At 42.1% G+C, this 19,608-nt stretch overlaps 1 protein-coding gene across 1 annotated transcript in view; it reads left to right on the plus strand.

Annotated features, from left to right (window-relative positions):
• The window catches only part of Cerkl (ceramide kinase like), an 85,405-nt gene that overhangs the window by 44,705 nt on the left and 21,092 nt on the right, over window positions 1-19,608 (plus strand). The window contains exons 3-4 of the mRNA XM_057755420.1: window positions 11,368-11,499; window positions 17,707-17,770. Of these exons, the coding sequence (XP_057611403.1) occupies window positions 11,368-11,499; window positions 17,707-17,770 (196 nt within the window). The remainder of the gene's footprint in view (window positions 1-11,367; window positions 11,500-17,706; window positions 17,771-19,608) is intronic.

Here is a 19,608-nt window from a genome sequence, read left to right on the forward strand (position 1 = left end):
GGTGATTAAATGTCCAATTATGCCATTAAATTAGATTCTTGTGATGTTAATTGTATTTAAATGCTAATTATTTTAACGGATTCTATGGTTGGTAAAAAGTAACTTGGCCTGTTGGGTGAATCAGCCCCTCTCTATCCCTCCTCTCTGGCTTGTTCACTCCAAATCTAACTGGTGTTGGATCCCTTATTATCTAAATCCTGACGTGTTGAGGTAATGGTTCCACCGGCAGGTGATTTTTTTTCTAGTAATTGTTGTTCCCTTCATGTTAGCTATAAGAAAAAGAGTTTTGTTTACACTGGCAAACTACATGTGAATTTATTTTTACTTTAAATTAAACTGTTGCATTAGAATTATATCTCTAGGAGTAAAGATCAGTACCCATATGCTTTTGTTTGAAAAGAAAGGGAAATCAATGTATTTTAGTGTAAGTCCCCTCCTCTGAGCTCTGCTAGGAACTAGTCAGATCTTCCGTGAAAGGCTTTTACCACCCTGTTACTTATTAACAGAACACAGTTTATTCTCAGCTCTTAAGCAGTGTGGTTAGCAAGTTTGTTTCTCCTGTTTGGACTCTATCTTTCCAACACTTTGGTTGCTTTCCTGCGTGAATAGTTGTGAATATAAGACTATTTCAGGATTCTGGGCTCTTAACTGTGTTTCCATCACACAGAACTCAAAAAGGCACAGATGTGAGTCTGGGGGTGGCGTCCCTACAGTTCTCGGGAGCCTTTGTTTGGAGAACACCCTGATTAACCCCCACCCTTCATGGTTCATTGACTCACTGATAGATCAAGTTTAAACTAGTACATATTAGCACATTTGTTACTAACAGAGGAGCAGTTGGCCATTCTGTTTTACTCTGCTGGTTCACTGCAAACTGGCGTGCTAAAAAGGTGTCTACTCCAGAGGATGAATCGAGAGGTTACCAAGGGACTGCGGATCCAGTCGGTTGCATATTAATGTTGACTCGTGCCTCTATTTAAACCTCGGATTATCTACTCGGAAGATGTTTATACTGTTGTATAGTTATGAATAAGTGATCACTGCCACTGTGAAATTCATTTTCTTTTCTAAGGGTGGGGATTTAAATGTCTCGGTATAGTTTTATATTAACCAGCCTGTCCCTGGATGAGGTCCCAACTCTGTTGCCTGGTGTTGCAGCCTCCTAAAATGTTTATTGGATTCTTTGTAGCTGCTGATCTCATACACATCCCCACAGTATTTCTATATTTGTATATTCTGTGAAAATGTTTCTGTTCTGTCCAGCGGGCATGCCTGTTTTCTCATCAAGAAAATAAACTACGCCCCTTTCAGTTCCTGTCCTGTGATTCTTTCCTTTTCGTAAAACTGAAAGGACCATGCCTTAGCTGCCTGACTGGAGCTGCTGTTGAATCTGAGCATTTTTATATAGTTACAGTTCTTTTTGTGGAAAATAGGCTTGCAGAATCATCTGGCAATAACAAGCGGCGAATTCTGCCTTGACTTCACTGCTCATCAGTGCCACCTGCTTCTCAGCACCATGCGATGATGAAGGCTGAATGCCCAACTAGGCTGAGGGACATCACACTGCGTCTAAGACGGGGAATGAAGGACGGAGGCTGCCTTGCAATGCACACAGTTTCACGCGTACTAAGGGCAGCATCGTGCGCCAACTCTGCTGCCCGCCTTGTAGTATAGTTGATGATCTGTTTCTGGAAAGCGAACTGATTTAAGTTCTGATCAAAAGGACCAGTATATATTTCCCCTGCTTACATTAATTTAGAAAAGAATTTTCTACCAATTCAATATTTTCTATCAGCTTTAACTTCTAGATACAGAGGATCAGTGTGAGATAGGGGTTGAGTTGCATTAACCGAGCAGTAAAGAAGTTGTTACCTTTCCCATGCTTAATACAACTTCCAGTGAGTTTAGATGTCTGTCAACAAAACCTGTTTTTGGTAAATCTTTGGTTCTCCATCAAGTATTTATCTTAACCTTTTTGTTTTATTTTAGGAATTAACATAAGTGCTTCATGCTTTTTGTCTGTTTTATATCACAGCAGTTTGGAAATTATTCTATATTGCAGTTGATCAATGTTAATTTCTTATATTAGGTTTCTCTATTTGTAGTTGAAACCTCAGTTTTACAGTTCTATTTATTTCTGAATATAAATATATATCTAATCAGTATATATGTGTGTATTAACATATATATCTATTGCAGATCTTCTGAGTGCCAGATAACTTTTCTATGGACTATTACACATAGCAGAAAGCAGAACCACAAAGTTTGGACTCAAGGGGATTCTGTCCTACTTTAACACAAGAGGGATCACAAAGATCATATAAATACATTTCCAGTCTCTGAAATGATGGCGTGGGCTACCAGGAAACGGAAGCTAAGTGTTGGTCACTGTGGCATGTTCCTGCAATAACGGACTGAGCCTGGGCCTGCGAGCTAAACAGATCCTCTCTTCCCCTGTGCTGCTTTGTGTCACCGCGATGTTACAGTTCCTCAGTCTTTCCTGTGTTTGTGTTGAACATTGCCTCCATTCATTACGAAGTAAATCCTAGAGATTGTAATATTTCTACTGAATCCTCTGAAATATACCTTTAAACAAGATGCTTGCAAACATCCAGATATCATTATGCACCAAAATTGCTTATTGTTCCTGGTCCATACCAAAACGTTCCTGTTTTCTATAATGTACTTTTAGTCAATTTCTATTAAGAATCTTCTATCGAAAGTCCCTTTCTTTCTCCAGCTTTTGTGTTTTCTTTCACATTGACTTTGGAAGAGCCCAGCTTATTGCTTCTGTAGACTCTTTAGTGGATGGGAGGGTTACTTGGATAGTGTGTCTAAACACAGCTTGCTGGCCTTCAGGAATCCTGGCGCACTGTATCTACGGCGGTTCTTTCTAAGGAGAGGCTGGGTGATGCTTCTTCACCGCCCCATCTAACCTGCTCTTCTGTCCTTGGAATGTATGAAACTGGATTTTTCCATCAAAAGCTGAGTAGGATTCATTTTGGACATTCCTATAAAACTGTAAATGGCACTCTGGACTTCCCACTGTGATAACTGGCCCACTGTTGGTGAGGCAAACTAATACATTAGTTAAACACGTGCCCACAGATCCTTCTGTTGCAATGGTTCCCTTTAAAATGAGTACATTTCGAGGGGTTCTTAGGGTTTGCAGGGGCATCTAGCTCTCCGTAAATATTCCACATAATGCTTTGAGAGGTATCATTCATCCTTGCCTCATGGAATGAATCAGGGGCAGTGAAGATATTTCAGTTCATCCCTTAAATCTGAACTGGTGCCATCCTTCTAGGAAGAAGATGTTGCCTCTGTAGCTTGGGGTATTTTGTTTCCTAGAAACACAGAACAAACTAAAAATGGCTTAATTTGCAATGACGAGCTTTCAAAGCGAGGCATGGATGTCTTCCACCTGAGCAAGTGAAGATGAGTGAGCTTTGTCAGTTCTCCAGCATACGGTGAAGAGCGAGCTGCTAGAGAGTTAACCTAAATCAAAACCGTTCTTTAAAAAAAGCAGGGAATTTAGAAAACAAAAACAAAAATAAAAACAAAACAATTACTGATGGGCACATGTCAAACAGCTACTACTTGCTGTCAGGACACGATGGCCGGAGTTAAAAGAATGGCCACACCGTCGGGACTTGGAGAAAGGGCTGACGGTAAGGATGAGGCAGGAAGCAGACTTCAGAGCCAAGGAAAGAGTACATCTCTTTTACATAACTGTCTGGTAGGGAGAATTCATTTCGTGAAGAAAATAGCATGCCACATCCCATAGACGTGAATCTCCCTTATTACAGAGGAACATAGATGATAGATGCGGGAACCAAGTGGTGCAAGGCGCCGGAGAAGCATGGACTTATCAACAAGCACTCCTAATCACCATGACTGACTGGACCCTGCCTTTACTGGGATCATCTCTGCTGTGAGTCCTGCATGTGAGACCTTGTCCCAGAGGACCTGGCCAGTCACGGGGTGGCATGTTGACTATGCTGATTACATTGTACTCTCCTCTTGTATAAGGTTAGCGTTTTATTCTTAAAACATAACCTGGATGTAGGTCTGCCTTCCCGTCTGCCATGTCCCTAACAACACTCTCCCTGAATCTCCTGAAAGCTCAATTCAACACAGCTGAGCCATGGCAATACAAGGGCTTGCTGATCTCAAAAGAAGTGAGGTGATTGAGCAATGATGGGATTCAATAGCTTTATCTTCTGCCTATTGCCCCACACTGTATTCTAGAAAGAAAGAAAAAAGTTTGTTCTAGCAGCAAAGTTTGTAGTTCCAACCCCAACAGTCTGTGTGTTCTGTGGACCAAGGAGGAGAAGCCAAAGCAGCATCTCTCATGTTCTCACACCGTGATGTCTGCTTCCTGCCTTGGTGTGGCATTACTCTGCTAACTTAGAAGTTTTATCTTGAGGATGCTTTCTCATAAACATATGAGAGCTGTCAGTCCAGTTGGACATTCCAAACAAGCAGGCCCACCTAACTGAATCAGATGTCAACATGTGACCCGATATGTGAATTAAGAAATGAGTTGCTGCACTTGAAAGGGCATTTCTAATTACCAGAGAAAATAAGGTTGCCAAGGAAAGAGGCAAAACTCTGACTTTATTCATAGTGTGTTCAGAAAGTCGATACCAGCATGGCAATACAAGTCTGAAAAGGGAAAACTGGAATCAGCCTTGGTTCTAAATGCCAAGGTGGTTGTTTTAGCACTATGATAATATGTATCTGACTCAAAAGCCTCTGTGGGGAAACCCTAAGGTGTCCCTCTCAGATTCTAGAGTTGACAGGACTTTTTTTTTTTTTTTATCAGTATGGCTAAATGGGGGCCTACACAGGTAGGACCAACCCCTGTACAGATAATCTGGAGCAAGTGGGCATCTGGAACATCTGGAAAAAGCGAGTGTGAAATGATCACTGTTGCTGATTAAAGTCGTAGTCAACCTAGGAAAACCTAAGAGGTTACAGGCAAAACCTAGACTGGAAAGGTGGGAGAATTAAAAATAGGTTCTGTGCAGAAATCAATAGTTTTGATTTCTGTAGCTAACATGAAATAATTAGATGAATGGGTGGAAATTGTATTGATATCAACAACAGAAAGAATGAAGTAGTGCAACTGTTTAGCATTTATTTCAAAATAGTTATCATGGTACTGAGGGATATAGAAGAATTAATTAATCAGAAATATGCATTTTATATTAAAAATTGAACTTCATAAAGTCCTTAAGGAAATTTTATTTTAATGTAATCCTATAAGATATCAGAAGTATTTATAGTGCTAGATAAGTTGATTTTAATGATCATGTAGGGTATAGCTCAAGCAAGCACTTAGCATGTGCAAGGCCTTAGGTTCAATTCATAGCAGCCCAAGCAACCCCAACAAAGGGGTTCAGACATGCAGGTGACTGAGCAGGCCTCAGACTACATAACTCAGTAGCTACAGATGCTTCAGTGTTTGTGTGCATCTAAGAGCTGCCTTGACCTCTATGGGCTGGGCTTGGGGCCTGGTGATGAGCTTATGCTTCACATGCACGAGAGCCTGAGTTTTATCCCCAACTCGACAGTGAAAATTCCAGAAATGAAGAACAGAACCAGGCAGAATCTGTGGGAAACAACAGATCACTTCATAAATGATGTTGGGTCAGGTGGATTGCCAACTGGAGAAAAAAATAAAAGTCAAATTCCCATTTTGTTTCATCTACTGAAATGAATTTCAGATAGCATCTTTAAAAATAGGAAATTGAGACCACAAAAGCATTAAAAGAAAAGTGGAGAGTTTTAAAGTCTCCAAGGACTTTTAAACATGACATAGGATGCAGAATCCATAGAATAAATGCTAGAGAAACTCAGTGGTAAGTACATAAAACTGAGAAATGTCAGCATAAAGAAAATGCCATAAATAAAAACCCAAGGCAAAGGACACCGTGCAATATGTGTCTCTAACTCAAACAGCAAGCAACAATAATTTTCCTACATGCCAATCCACTGTTGTAATTAATACAACCAGGAAAACACACAAAAGACATTTGGGAAAAGTGACATGAAATACCAGCGCGCAGAAAAATGGAAGTTGCCCTTAAATATTTGCAGTTTTTCAGAGTCTCTCATAAGAAAATGCTCAGTTGAAACTAGATTGGATAAACCTTTTATTACATATCTTTGTCAAAGATCAGAAACGGCTCCAACCCAGGTCATCAGACTTGAGACAAGACTTTAACCAGTGAGTCAGTCATCTCACTATCCCTGAAATTGTCTTTAAAATCAACACACTAAAAGGAAACAAGGCATATAGTGACTAAGAGTATATTGCAGACCGCTTGTATGTATGCATGTATTTCTAGAAGGATTCCTTATCGGTGTTTGCCTTCTAGGAGGGAAGCTGGGTATCCTGGAAGAGGCAGATTAAGGAGATTTTTAACTCTGTCCCTTGTTTATGCTTTTGATTGTCTACAAACGATCCCAAGTATCCATTTTCTTGAGGTCATTCTGGGCAAAGGAAAGCACAGCCCTATGGCCTCACAGGAATCTGGCTTCAGGTTTGGGCAGTGCAGCCTCTGAGCAGCCTGTGGACGTCTTTAGCCTTACTAAGCGTCGCTCCTCTGCTCGTTTCGTCTGTGACTGAAGAGAAAGAAAGATTCTTAGAGTCTACTGCTTAGCACCAGACCTTCCATCCCCGTCTCTGGCCAGAACTAATACACAGTGCTATTCCTACCCCACCGCCACAGGAGACTCCTTATTATCGACTCCATCCCCTGGGGTTCTGCAAGACTAGCCCAGCACTGCTCCTTGCCCTCATCAACTTGAGACACCTCCACTCTGTCCTCTGGGATGAATGGTACACCATTAGCAAAGTCTATATTTTCACCTGCTTATCACACCCCACACATGAGTATTTGGATTCATTCTTGCATTAGGAGTGAGTGACCCGGCTCTCCCGAGGGCCTACAGCTCCCTCTGCAGTCCTCTCACGGGATGACTGCCTCTCTGAACCAGTCCTCCTAGAAGATGCGGTTAGCTAGGATCCTCCTCCTCTTTTCTCCCTAGCCTCTAAAAGCACTCACTGCTGACACCAACCCATTGGGCCTCCAGGTAGCACTGCCTGCTGCAAGGGGTACGGTACAATTGCCTGGGTCATTTTTTTTTAAACCTCTTAAAGACTAAAGCTATTGTTACACTCTACTGTTCTACTCTGCTGGGGGTATTGGATGTTTTCACACATGCTCTCCAGCTCGGCGTCCATTCCTTCAAAGTTCTCGAGTGTCCCATAATCATTTGCTGTGATTGCTATCCTTTTGGATAGAGTCTCACCATACAGTTAGCTGACCCAGACCTCTTTATGGAGTTCACATGGGCCCTAAACTCACAACAATCCTCTTGCCCTCGCCTCTTGAGTGTTGGGTTTATAGATATGAGGAGCGGTACTGTGTACATATTTATATTCATATTCACCATGGACACAGTCACAGTGTGGCCCAGAGCCCATTAGCATCACATGGAGCTTGTTTAAGTTCTTAGCTTCCCATCTCTATCACCCACAGTGGTCTCACTCTCAATTTCAGGCCCCCTCCCTGCAGCCTGTCTCCTTGGGTCTTCTTATCCCGCCTGATTGCATCGCTCCAAAAGCCCATGAGACCACGGAGAAGATGCTCCCCATGCCTCGAGTTCTTACGCATGTTGCAGCTCTGTTTCCCCCGTGTCTACCCACCTTAGACTTCACAGGACACTTTATTTCAGGGGCCATGCCTAAAGACCATATTTCTGGTTAGTTCTACTTAAAAAAGCATGTAAAAATCTCATTTTTGTTTTAACATTGGTTGTACCCATTCCCCTCCAAGAACAATAGTCTTCTCCTCTGAGTGTTAACTAGCTGTGCTGACTTTGTTTTCCCATAGTCCTACTGCGTTCACCTTCTATACCGAGACCAGAGTGAGCCTGCTTATAGTACCACTTTCCTTACAATTGACCAGACATCTTTTTTCTAAGCACCAAACCAAAGTCCCTGGAAAGACCTGCAAGGCTCTGGGGAACCTGACTCTCTCTTTTAGGGAGCCCCCTTCACCTCTACCCTCTCTCTCGCTTAGGCTACAGTTTTGTCCTTAGCACAGAGACCTTTTAGCTCAGGCTGAATTCCTTTGTTTGTGTTCGGCCCTTAGGATGTCACCTTTGTCAGGACGGGCTTTACAGATGAAGTTTCAAAGCCCCTGCTTCTACTTGACACACAACAGGTGTGGACGTGTTGGCGAGGAAATCAGGATCACAGGAAAATGAGGAAATTAAAGTCAGGTATTACAATAGCAACTTGTGGGGGCTGTCCGTAAAAGGAAAGAGGACCTTTAGGCTAACGTCCCACTTAAAGCTGATGGAGCAGGGCATTCCTTCTGACGCTTGATGCCTGGAATTTAAAGCCAGTGCTTGGCTCTGTCGTGGTTTAGTGAGATCAAACCAGGAGTCTTCCTGCTCAGTCCCTGGTTAAGAGACAGCAACAGAATTCTCCCTGGACCCGGAGTCTCCCATGACAGGCATGCGTCCGCAGCTGCTTCAGTGTCCTGTAATGGGCAGAGTTTAGGGACACGTAAGTAGCCTTCCCAGTTGTTACTAGATGATTCTGGCACCCATTACTTGCCTGAATCAATTTTCCTAATGTCTAGAATTGTCGGGTGAAAATTATCTCAGGGCCTGTACCTCGAGATCTAAAGGACAGAAAAGCCTGGCTCGAGTTTGAAGGATAGTCTCAAAGCTACTGAGTGGGGATGAGACAGCAAAATCTAGGTAGATGCCCCTCCAGCCAGAGGGAGGGCTTGGCTGTCTCTCATTGGCCACAGGTACCCCACATCACATGATGTCACTTAACCTTTATAACTCAGTAATAAACTGAGTTCCTGCTTTAACTTGACTTCCTATTGTGTCTGCTTGTGCAGATCTGATTGTCCTGCGTTGAGGGGCTGCGGAATGGGTGGATAGTGCACTCACCTTTCCCTGAGAAATAAGGATAAGGAGGCCTGGCATAGAATTAAGATCTTTCTAACTTTGGGATGCTTCCCATATCTATTATTATTCTAAGACGAAATTTCCCTTTTCATCGTTTGCTTAGTGTCCGTGTAGCCTGTCAAGTGGAATGCTTAAAAACCACCACAGTGTAATGTATTACTGTCACATCTCACATTTTTAACTGAACTGTGGCTGGTTAGTGGGAGTCCCAAGATGTTCTGTCAGAGATTTGTATAAGTGGTACAAGAACTAGGTAACACACAAGCCTAGAGTAATTGGGCGCAGGGCAGTGAAAATGATGTATTCTGGGGTTAGCAAAGAAAGGCTCCTGGGCGGATGTGGGGTTCGGAGTCAGCCTTGGAAATACAAATGGTAGAATTTTGATTTTTAAAATGTGTCTGAAACCAAAACAAAAGCACCTGAGTGGAGAAGGCCCAGCTTTGGCATCTGCTGGGGTAAATGGATGGAGTCGTGGTAAGAAGCTGAAACGGCCCCAGAAGAGCCTCTGCTATATTAGCACAGCTCTGTGTGCTGAGCTAGGCAGGGATCACATACAATCTTTAGCCTGGGCAGATTGGTAATGAGTCCAGAGAGTAACAGGAAAAGGCATTCTAGGTAGAGGAAAATGTCCTGCTCAGATACTCCTGTGTCAAAGGGGCGTTTCCAAACCCCTAGGAAGCAATACTGCATCGTATATACCCCCATTGTGTTTCAGGCCTCTGCTGAGAGTCTAGACCAGTGGTTCTCAACCCGGGCGGATCTTGATTCCTTGATCTCTTTCAGAGGAATCACCTATGACCATCCAGGATGTCAAATATTTATATTATGATTCATAACAGTAGCAAAATTACAGTTACGAAGTAGCAACAAAATACTTTTATGGTTGGGGACCACCGCAACGTGAGGATCTGTATTAAAGGGTTGGAGCACCAGGAGGGTTGAGGACACTAGTCCTGCCGTCTCCTTTGAAGCAACAGCTGCATCTTCTCTGTCCCTTCTTCCCAGGTCTGAACACAAAAGTTTGATGTGTCTTTCATGAATGTTGATTGTGAGACGAGATGAGCTGGGTTAGGATAATAGGATTGTCCACCTCTGGAGGCCATTTTAAGGGTTCTGGGCAGTGCCCCCAGCAGAGAGTTGCCAGGGTTACATTGGTGGGACACTGGAGGAGCTGCTCTGTGGGAGCTATGCAAACCAGGGAGCGGGAGGGGGTGGGGACCAGGGCACCAGAGGGCTTGCTGGGGAGAGATGCAGGAGGCCTGGGAGCTAGGATTCTCAGAGCTCACTGAAATACAAAACTGGAAAAAAGCAAGTTATCCGGAGTGGATGGGGTCTTAGCTTGTGTGATCTGGACAGCCATGGCTCTTTATCAAAACAGAGATCCCCCCAAAAGTTTCTTGGAAGTGTCCAAAGACTTTGGCATGGCTCTGTCCATTTCTTATCCCCTGAATTCAGTGTGTGCTGATAAAAGAAGCTTGTTACGTCAAATATCACAAGACTGGGAAACATTCTCCTTAAACGAAGCATGAAACACAGAGTTTGATATAAACGGGCATTTCTTTCCGTTTATCTTTAGTGATGGCTTTATTAAAGGTATGCTAACTGATTTTATGACCTTAAACTGCTGTCTTCTGAGCGCAGCTTACCATGAAAGAAATGGTTGTCAGCTTTCTTTTCGCTCCTGCCCCTTCCTAACAGCAGACAATTGGCTGTGCACCTGCTCCAAGTGGGTTCTCAGTGCCAAGCCTCCTGCCCAGAAAATTGCAGTATCAAATCTCAGTCCCAACTGTGAGGCAGCCCGTCACCACTGGGCTCTGAGAGGGGATGCCTTCCTAGTCCCCAGGAGAAAAGCGCCTTCTCCCCTGCCACCTTCTGGGATTTGAACTCTGACCTTACCCCCTTTCAGTCACCAGCACTGGAGGATAGCAGTGACTGGCCCCTGCTTGCTCACTCTGTCCCCTGAGTCACTGCATAGGTCAGATGTCGGCAGACCTGAGGTCATTAGGTGCCCAGTTCTGGTGTAAATTTATATCAAAGGAGAAGAGAACGTACCTTTCTGTTTGACACGGTTCTCAGCCTGACTCCACAAAGAAGTGCCTCATCTGGGAGTGGCTCAGCGTGCGTCAGTCTCGCTTCCATGTTTACAGGTTGCTATTATTTATACCCTGCTTTCTGAATAACGTGCTGGTTATAATGCATGACTTGTCTGAGGAGTGGAAGCATCGTGTTTCGCCTCTAGGAGAGCAGATGGTTTAAAAAAAAAACACACACTCAAACAAGAATCTAAGATGCAAATAGCCAACGCTATTTTGATACCTGTGTGATACTCTGACGGGCACTCTGACCTTCTCATTTTCATGCTAGGTTTCCCAAGCAGGCCTAAGGCACTGAAGATCCTCCTCAACCCTCAGAGTCACAGGAAGGAGTCTGTCCAAGTCTACTACGAGAAGGTGGAGCCTCTGCTGAAACTCGCGGGAATAAAGACAGATGTGACAAGTGAGTGGCTTGCTCTGTGTAACTTCACCGTGTAAAACTCCACGCTGAGCCCACACTGCCTTCCAAACAGGAGAGTGTTCTTCATGTGTCCCGTCGCCAGCTGCAGAGTGGCTGTTCATCTAGTTGGCTTTTTCATTGTATTGTTTTGTATTGAAATATCAACATTTAGATCTCTTCCACAGTACCCATTACTAAGTGTTATTTGAAAGGAAACTCTGGTTTTTGACAGCTTCAAGGAGATGTTTGCTATATCCACATTTCTACTTGCTATATTCATGTTTCTGCCTAATGTTTTTCTGTGGCTCTTCCCTTGGGTTGTTTTTGTTCTGCCCCTGACCCCTGCTGGTTAGGTCAAAACTAAGCACCAAGGTGCTGCTTTTAGTTGATCTGGGAGAAACTGGGAGCTTGAAGCCATTGTCAAAAGTAAGAGCGTGCTTAGCTTCTTGCTAAGGAAGACTGGAAAGAATGTTACTAATATCTTTTTGGATATTTAACATTTGGTGGCCAAATTCCCCTGCTTTATTAGCACCCACCGTATGCCCAGCTATTAGGAAGCATGGACACTGCCTAAAGCCAGAACGTTTGTGGCTTTCTTCCCATGTGGATTGGCCACCGCGGAGGGAATCTGTCGCACACTGTAGTCGGTGGAGTCTATTATGTAATTAACTAGGCAGGAGACAAGCTCGGAGTACAGTTGAGTCTCCTAGTCATAATGACATGTTTATGGAGGAAGGACCTGACTTTGCTCAGCTGCGACAGACAGAAATGGGTCTCATAGTGTTAATAAGGTCTTTGAAGCACTTAGGTAGAAGGAAGATCCTCCCCAAAGAAGCCTTGTGGGAAGTTCAGTCACCCAAAAGACATCTGCTATCATGAAGGGGAAAGAGGAGACCACCAATGGGAGCCCATGCCTATAATCCTAGAACTTGGGAGACTGAGAGAGAAGACTATGGCTCTGAGGTCAGCCTGAGCTACATAACAGAACCCTGTCTTATTAAAAATAAATGAATAACAAAACTACAATAAAAGAAAAAAAACACTTCAAATAAACTTCTGAGTTCAATGAGGTTGCAGTGTAAAGGTTAGCCTGTAATGGCTGTAACTCGGTGTGCAGGTGAGTGTCCCATGGGAAATGCACAACCCAGGTCCACCCTATTGGCTATGGAGTAGTTCCAAAGATTGGAAAGATCTGAGGTCCATGTTGGGATGAGACAATTAGAACTTAGATGAATGCCAAGCTCATTAACCACTGTTAGATTTTTCATACGTGAACACTACTCAGGCGTTTGCACAGGCATTGCTATGTATCAGTTGCTGAATCTGTCACAGGAACCTAAGCACTGTGCCTTGTATTTGGGACATTGAGGCAAGTACACCGTTTGTGCTCAAGCTTTTGCGGTCATCCTGACAAATAGGCAAAGAATCTTGCTGGTATTCTTGCTCTATGAAGGATACATGGCCATTGAGAATTCAAGCAGATACTTAAAACTGAATATTGTGGTTTTGACATATGCCTAAAAACCTCAGGCGTCTGGAGGTGATACTGATTTTGATGAGAGGACTCAAGAAAACCACGTGATCCAGATACTTCCCAAGAGGCAAAGGAGGTAGAAATGGGGAGGGGACAGTAGGGTAGCAGACATGTTTAAATAAGGGGGCAGAGATAGGAAGGGGTAGTATCATCAAGAGAATCATAATATCATGGTATCTCGGGGGTTTGTAATTTTGGCCGTACCTTCATAATTTTAAATTTGTCTTGAACCCGGTTTGTCCCGTCTCCATGACCATCAATCAACACTGCAGCGTTTCTTCTTACCTAGTAGGATGAGGAAAGGCGTCATATGTGAGAAAGGGCGACCTAACATGTGCCAAATTTTCTTTTGGTTTGATTATCTGTGTTCAACATAGGACAGATGTTTTCTTTCCTGGAGCTAAGGGCAGATTCCCACTTACTGAAGGCTGAAGGACGATGTCTGAGTTGAATGTGAATTCTATTAAGGAAGAAGGGCAAAGTGGGAAGCCCCCTTCCCCAGCCACCACCAATGTATCCCACAGAAGCTGGAGTCCAGACATGGCTGAATCTGAAGCCACACTCAGCAATTTGCCCATCACATCTTGATCTACAGTTAGTGGCTTTTAAAAAATTGTAGTGTTGTAATATGGTTTGGCAGAGCTGACTCCACCAGCTGAATCAAGACTAGGGGAGAAAGAGAAAGAGGATTAGGGGAGAAAGAGGAAGATGAGGAGAAAAGGGGAGATAAGGAAGAGAAAAGGAAGTGGTGAATTGTCGTTTGTATACCAGCAAAATGTTCTTTTTGTGTGAGAGTCTTCACTTCTGCCTGAAGTGTTTTAGTTTTTCTGCCTGTCTTGCTTAAAGTGTCATACAAATGTCCTTAGTTTAGGGTTTCATTTTCATAAGACTATGTAGCAAGATTCAATTCGCCTTTTAGTGCAAAGAAAATATATGAAGAATAATTCAAAAGAGCACACATTTACTGCATGCCCATTTGATATGGCCCCTTTGCACTGGTGATTCCAAGTGGAATATCAATTGCCTAAATTCTATATAACAATTGATTAGGGAAAGTCATGCTGTGTAACTATTTAGCGTGATTTGAATATCGCACCTCTGCACAATGCTCTTTCATACATTTATTTTAAACAAAGATCTTACACATGAATAAATTTATGATTCTTTCACTTTAATGTTTGCTGAACTCCTAGCCACTTTTAAATATAGACCAGCACTTTGGGAAATATTTGAGTTAAAACTATAGCCCACCATGCTGCTACTTCCACTAATATAGGATTTTCTCTAATAAAACCAATAGCAAGGCTTCTGGAAATGCCTAGAAGAAACAGGCATTAACTCTGGTAATACATTAGTCCAGGGGTCAAAGGAGAGAATGAATGATAAATCCAGGCTGACATGTAACATATTTCCCTTTTCTGTTTCTCAAAATATTTATTTTATTATTAGATATTAGAGTCTGTACCTTTAAACAACCTTTCATTCTCAGGAATTAGCAGGCAGAGGAAGGTGAGTATCTGAGTTCAATGTCACCCTACTCTACAGAGTGAGTTCCGGGACAGGCAGGGGTACACAGTGAAACTCTGTCTAATAAACTAAACAACAACAAAAGATGTTAGAGTTCTGAGAGGTCATTAGATGACTGGAAGAATCCACAGGACAACAAAGTGGAAAAGTCAGAGAAGTAGAAAATCGGAGAAAAGAATTTCAAGACCAGATAGCTCCAGGTTCCCTGCTGGAGTCGTGCGGCTGCCCGTGAAGAGGAGCTGAAGAGAGTAGAGAGAGCAGATTGTAGTACAGGGGAGGTGTTTGTCCTCCCTGTGGGTGTCAAGGAGCCTTAGCTTGGGATCCTATGCTAGAGGTAGATGCCATGTTACTGAACAACTTTGATGTCCTTGAGTGCAGTGTTTCTGCCTTTGTGCACGTAAGCAAAGTAAGCAAAAGTCCTTCCTCTATGGCATCTTATGTATCAGCTGATTCAGCCCAAGGCCGCATAGCTTGCTAGTCAGGAACCCTGTGTGAATCACAAATCCACTTGTCCTCTTGGCTGAATGGTGTGTGCTAGTTACATACCACACAGTACAGAGGATGTGAGAATTGACAGTCATCTCCTTACAATTGTTACCTACTGTAACTAATGCTGTTCTTTGTATTAGTACAAAATGAACGTGTTCTATCTGGTGTGTGGAGTCACCATGCTCTGTGCCCTTCTTTCTGTGTAGTCACAGCAGACACTTTGATTGATCATCAGTCACCTTGGCTTTGACGAAGGTGCTTGACCTTTCGCCATGATCACTGCCAGGTCAGTGTCTGGGGAAATCTAGTCACCAGATAGTTCTGACTCCTTGTGATGGGCAGCATTGTTCAGAAAGTGGAGCTCCTTGGAATCACCTTCTCTCTCGTTATGCGGTCATGCCCTTGGCGTTCAGTCCTTGCGACTTTGTGTTCTTTCTCATTTGTTCTCTGTGGCTCTACTTACACCTTTCTCTTTTCTTATTTCACCCAGCAGAAAACAAGGCCATCTGGAGAAATTCAGTCACCAAGTATGTGTACGGGGTAGGGGAGCAAGTAATGAAAGGAGCTGGAAACTGGGCATCCTGGTCTGGTTGTGCTCTGAGCTTACCGGGATGCCTGTAGGAAGAGGAAAATGATAATTTCAGTATCCTATCCCATAATAAAATTTGAGTACCAGACCAAGACATGTTTATTTGTGTCTAAATCATATTGTGTCTGATTTTATTTCAAATTCATTATGTACACTATTTGCCCTAGACGCAGTACTCTGGGGTAGTAACCTTTGCGCTGAAGTGGAAGAGAGCTGAGGTAAAGAACAGGGAAGTGTAGATTCTAAATAATACAGAGACAGCGCAGAGTGCTGGCTTCACAGGAAGAGGGAAGGTAGATGGAAAGGCAGTATCACAGTAAAAAAATTGATTTGCCTATAACCCCTCTTCATGATCTTTTTGGTGGGTTGATCATGACTGTCTGATTCTAGAGCCTGTAAAACCTTGTCTGGTTACTTGTTCTGATTCTTTCTACTTTACATAAACATCGAATCACTGCTTCTCCTTCCTGCGCATTCCCTTCCTCTATGATCACTTTTTACTATTTCGCATCACAGGCTCCTTCATCACTACAACATATTCTGTCTCCCCAGAGGCCGTTTATCTTATTCACCCTGTTAAAACATTTTACATCTGGGCATTTCTTAGTCAGTTTTGTTTCCTCTTTTTGTGTCAGACAAAAAGTGATTTATTTCTTACTCAATATCCCTTAAGGTTCCTGTACTTAGATGTGTTCCATTAGTGTATAATCAAATGCCATTTGAGACGTTAAAGGGAAAATCAGGATATTTTAACTCTCACCTAAGTAAAAGAAAAATTTTAGTCAAAACATAACTTTAAACATAATGTATTTGAAATGTTTTTAAAAGTAAACTTTGGCATAAAACCTAGAGGTGAAAACTTGCTTCACAACCCATGTATTTTTTCCATAACAACCTTAATGACCTTGAACGTGTGTGTGTGAACACTTATTACAGTGCACTTTAAGGTTGTACTTGGTTGTATGATAAATGAATCATCAACACACATATTGTTGATGCTGTACCCTTGCAAATTTATTAATTATTGGTATTTTGAATTTTCTTATATCTTTCCTCTGGAATTTAACAGGTTTTTTTTTTTCCTGGTTAATAAGTTTGGGGAGAATAGCAATGTAACAGTGCTGGATACAGAATGATTCTCTCAGACAGCATGGCTAATAATTTTTAACAATATCCAAAAACATCACAGGAAAAGCTTGCACCATGCTGGCTGCAGGGATAGACAGGCATGAAAGATTAATGTAATCTCACATATGATGATGCACGTTCTTACACAACAAAATCCATCTGCACTGTCATGTCAGGCAGCGGAAATCTTTGATGGGTGGATACAGCTGGGCTGCCTCTTCTGGCAAAGATGCCCCAGAAAATGCTAAATGTGCTGGTAATGCTTGCTGCCATCTGCAGCGTGCCCACTCATCCTGCCTTCACTGGGATGTTAGTGACTGTGGCAACAGAGATGTGGTACGACAGACTCATTCCCTCTGTGGACCCAGGCTCTGGTCCTGGATGCTGACCTTCCCCTGGGTTTGGGTTTCTTGTCATCGGGTTGGCATTACTTTGTGTTTTCACATCCAGCTTCCTTTTTTTTTTTGTTTTGAGTCTAGCAACTTGAGATACATGTTCGTCTGGTATGGAAATCTTACACTAACCTTTCAACTGATTTATTCATGTAAGGTTGCCAAAGTGATTTAACATTGACTGTTCAATGCCAGCAAATATGCTGTATTTTCAAAATACTCCTGCTCCCAAGCTTCAAATCGAAAGGAAATGCGTCTTATTTAGGGAAAACTAAACAGACAAGCACCAAGATAAATGCCCTAAACACTGTGTGTTGGGTATTCCTAAATGACTTACATGGTTACAACAACTACGTGGTCTTCTTTACATAAAGCTATAAAATATTGGATAACATACATTTAATCTTCTTATGATTCAAATATCCAAGAATAAATGCTGTTTTCTTACCTGACCATATGTTTGGAACATAATATTTTGTCAAACCAAGCTTTAAAAATGTAGATTGTTATTTAAAATGTTCATTTTTCTGTTCTGTGTTTTTCTTTAATAGTAACAGAATATGAAGGGCATGCCCTGTCCCTGCTTGACGGATGTGAACTCCAGGGATTTGATGGGTAGGTTACATTATTAATAATTATTAATCTTCACATACATAAAAGTTATGATAGTAAATTTTTCATAGCATTTAGTCACTAAAGCAGACTTGGAGGAGAGGAGGGAGGGAAAACTGAGGTCAGGATGTAATATATAAGAGAATAAATAAAAAGGGGGGCTGAGAGATGACTCAGGGTAAGAGCACTGGCTGCTCTTCCAAAGGATCTGTGTTCAATTAAAGAAAAAATGGAAATATTTTTGAAAAATTTTATAAAAAAAAAATTTTAAAGATGGTATGTGACCCAGGGATCACTTCCTTCAGAAGATTCGTCTGTGACATCCCTGTTTGGCAGTGGTGGAGTTATTGATTGGAAGTGGTTAGTAAGTTATTCATGGCCTTTAGACAGGAGATCGAGAAACTGCAATCCAAAATAAGCTTCAGTATAGCTTAGTCAGCAATGTGAAACAGTTTGGTTAGATGATGTTTAAGAAATACTATTTCCTAAGATTTTAGAGTTTTTAAAAACGAGTTCCATATGCTTCTGTGAAGACACATTGTGACATATTTCAAAAGCCAAGAGAAACAGCAGATCAACACTCAATGACAGCTGGTGTCCCACTCCAGTGTGTTCTAGCAAACACTGTGGAATCCATGGCTAAAAGTTGGGGGAGGTCAGGTTCCATATCGCCCCTATTTACATGGTATCATTAAGAATAGTTATGTAAGGGCAAAGAAGAGACGTGAAGCTGTGGCAGTTGCATTCACTATAAGATGAACACTGTTAAAACAATCTGTACTGTTTATATTATTGTTAGTATACTAATGTTTGCTTTTCCTCTCTCTCTCTTTCTCTCTCTCTCTCTCTCTCTCTCGCTCTCTCTCTCTCTCTCGCTCTCTCTCTCTCGCTCTCTGTGTGTTTAATTTTCTGGATTACATAGCAGCATTATTTTGTTCATAATACTATTGGATATATAAACTATAATGTAGATGTTATATGACTAACACTGACATTTTCTCAGGTTGACTTTGATATTTGTTATAGCTAGTAAGTGTTTTTAAAGCCAAACCCTGACTCAAAAAAAAAAGACAACCTGAAATTCAACATTTTAAAGATAATATTGGTTGTGATAGAAGATATGCAAACAGTCCCTTAAAGTCCTTTGTTATTCTTCTTTTAGAAGTGGAAAGAAATGTACACCCTGATTCCACTTTTCTAGAAAAAAAATCATTCTATGGAGGCCAGTGACAAAGTTTACCCATCCCGAGAACAGCAAGACTTCTCAGATGCAAAGGGGCCACTCGAGTCGCTCTTCAGTGTAGAGTGACTTATGGCAAAAGGATGATGTTTCTCCCTGTAGTATCTGTTCCACGGTGCTTGTATATTAAACACGTGCATTGGGTTTATGTCATATACGTGATGTAATCTGAGCAGTCTGGTTAGCTTGACTTTCCTCTTTGCTGTGGTAAAAATCAACTGGGCATTTTAAGAAATCAGTTGAAGGAAGGAAGGGTTTGATTTGGCTTACAGTTTGAAGGTGGTAGCATCTTCATGGTGGGAAGGCAGGGCAGCAGGGGTGTGAGACTGCGATTCACATTATTTCCATAGTTAACAAGCAGAGAAGAATGAATTCTGGTCCTCAGCTCACTTCTATTTGTATTCAGTCAGGAACGATAGCCTATAGGATGGTGCTACCCACACCATCTCCCCTCCTCAGTTAAAACTTTCTAGAAATACGTACTTGACCAGAAGTATATATCCATTGTGATCCTAAACCCAGTCAAGTTGACAGTGAGCCTTAACCGTGATCTAGTAGTTGTTGACATGAGTCGGTACATGTGTTCCTTTTTTTTTAATCT

This window comes from Chionomys nivalis, chromosome 22, assembly GCF_950005125.1.
Source record: "Chionomys nivalis chromosome 22, mChiNiv1.1, whole genome shotgun sequence".
Lineage (NCBI taxonomy): Eukaryota > Metazoa > Chordata > Mammalia > Rodentia > Cricetidae > Chionomys > Chionomys nivalis.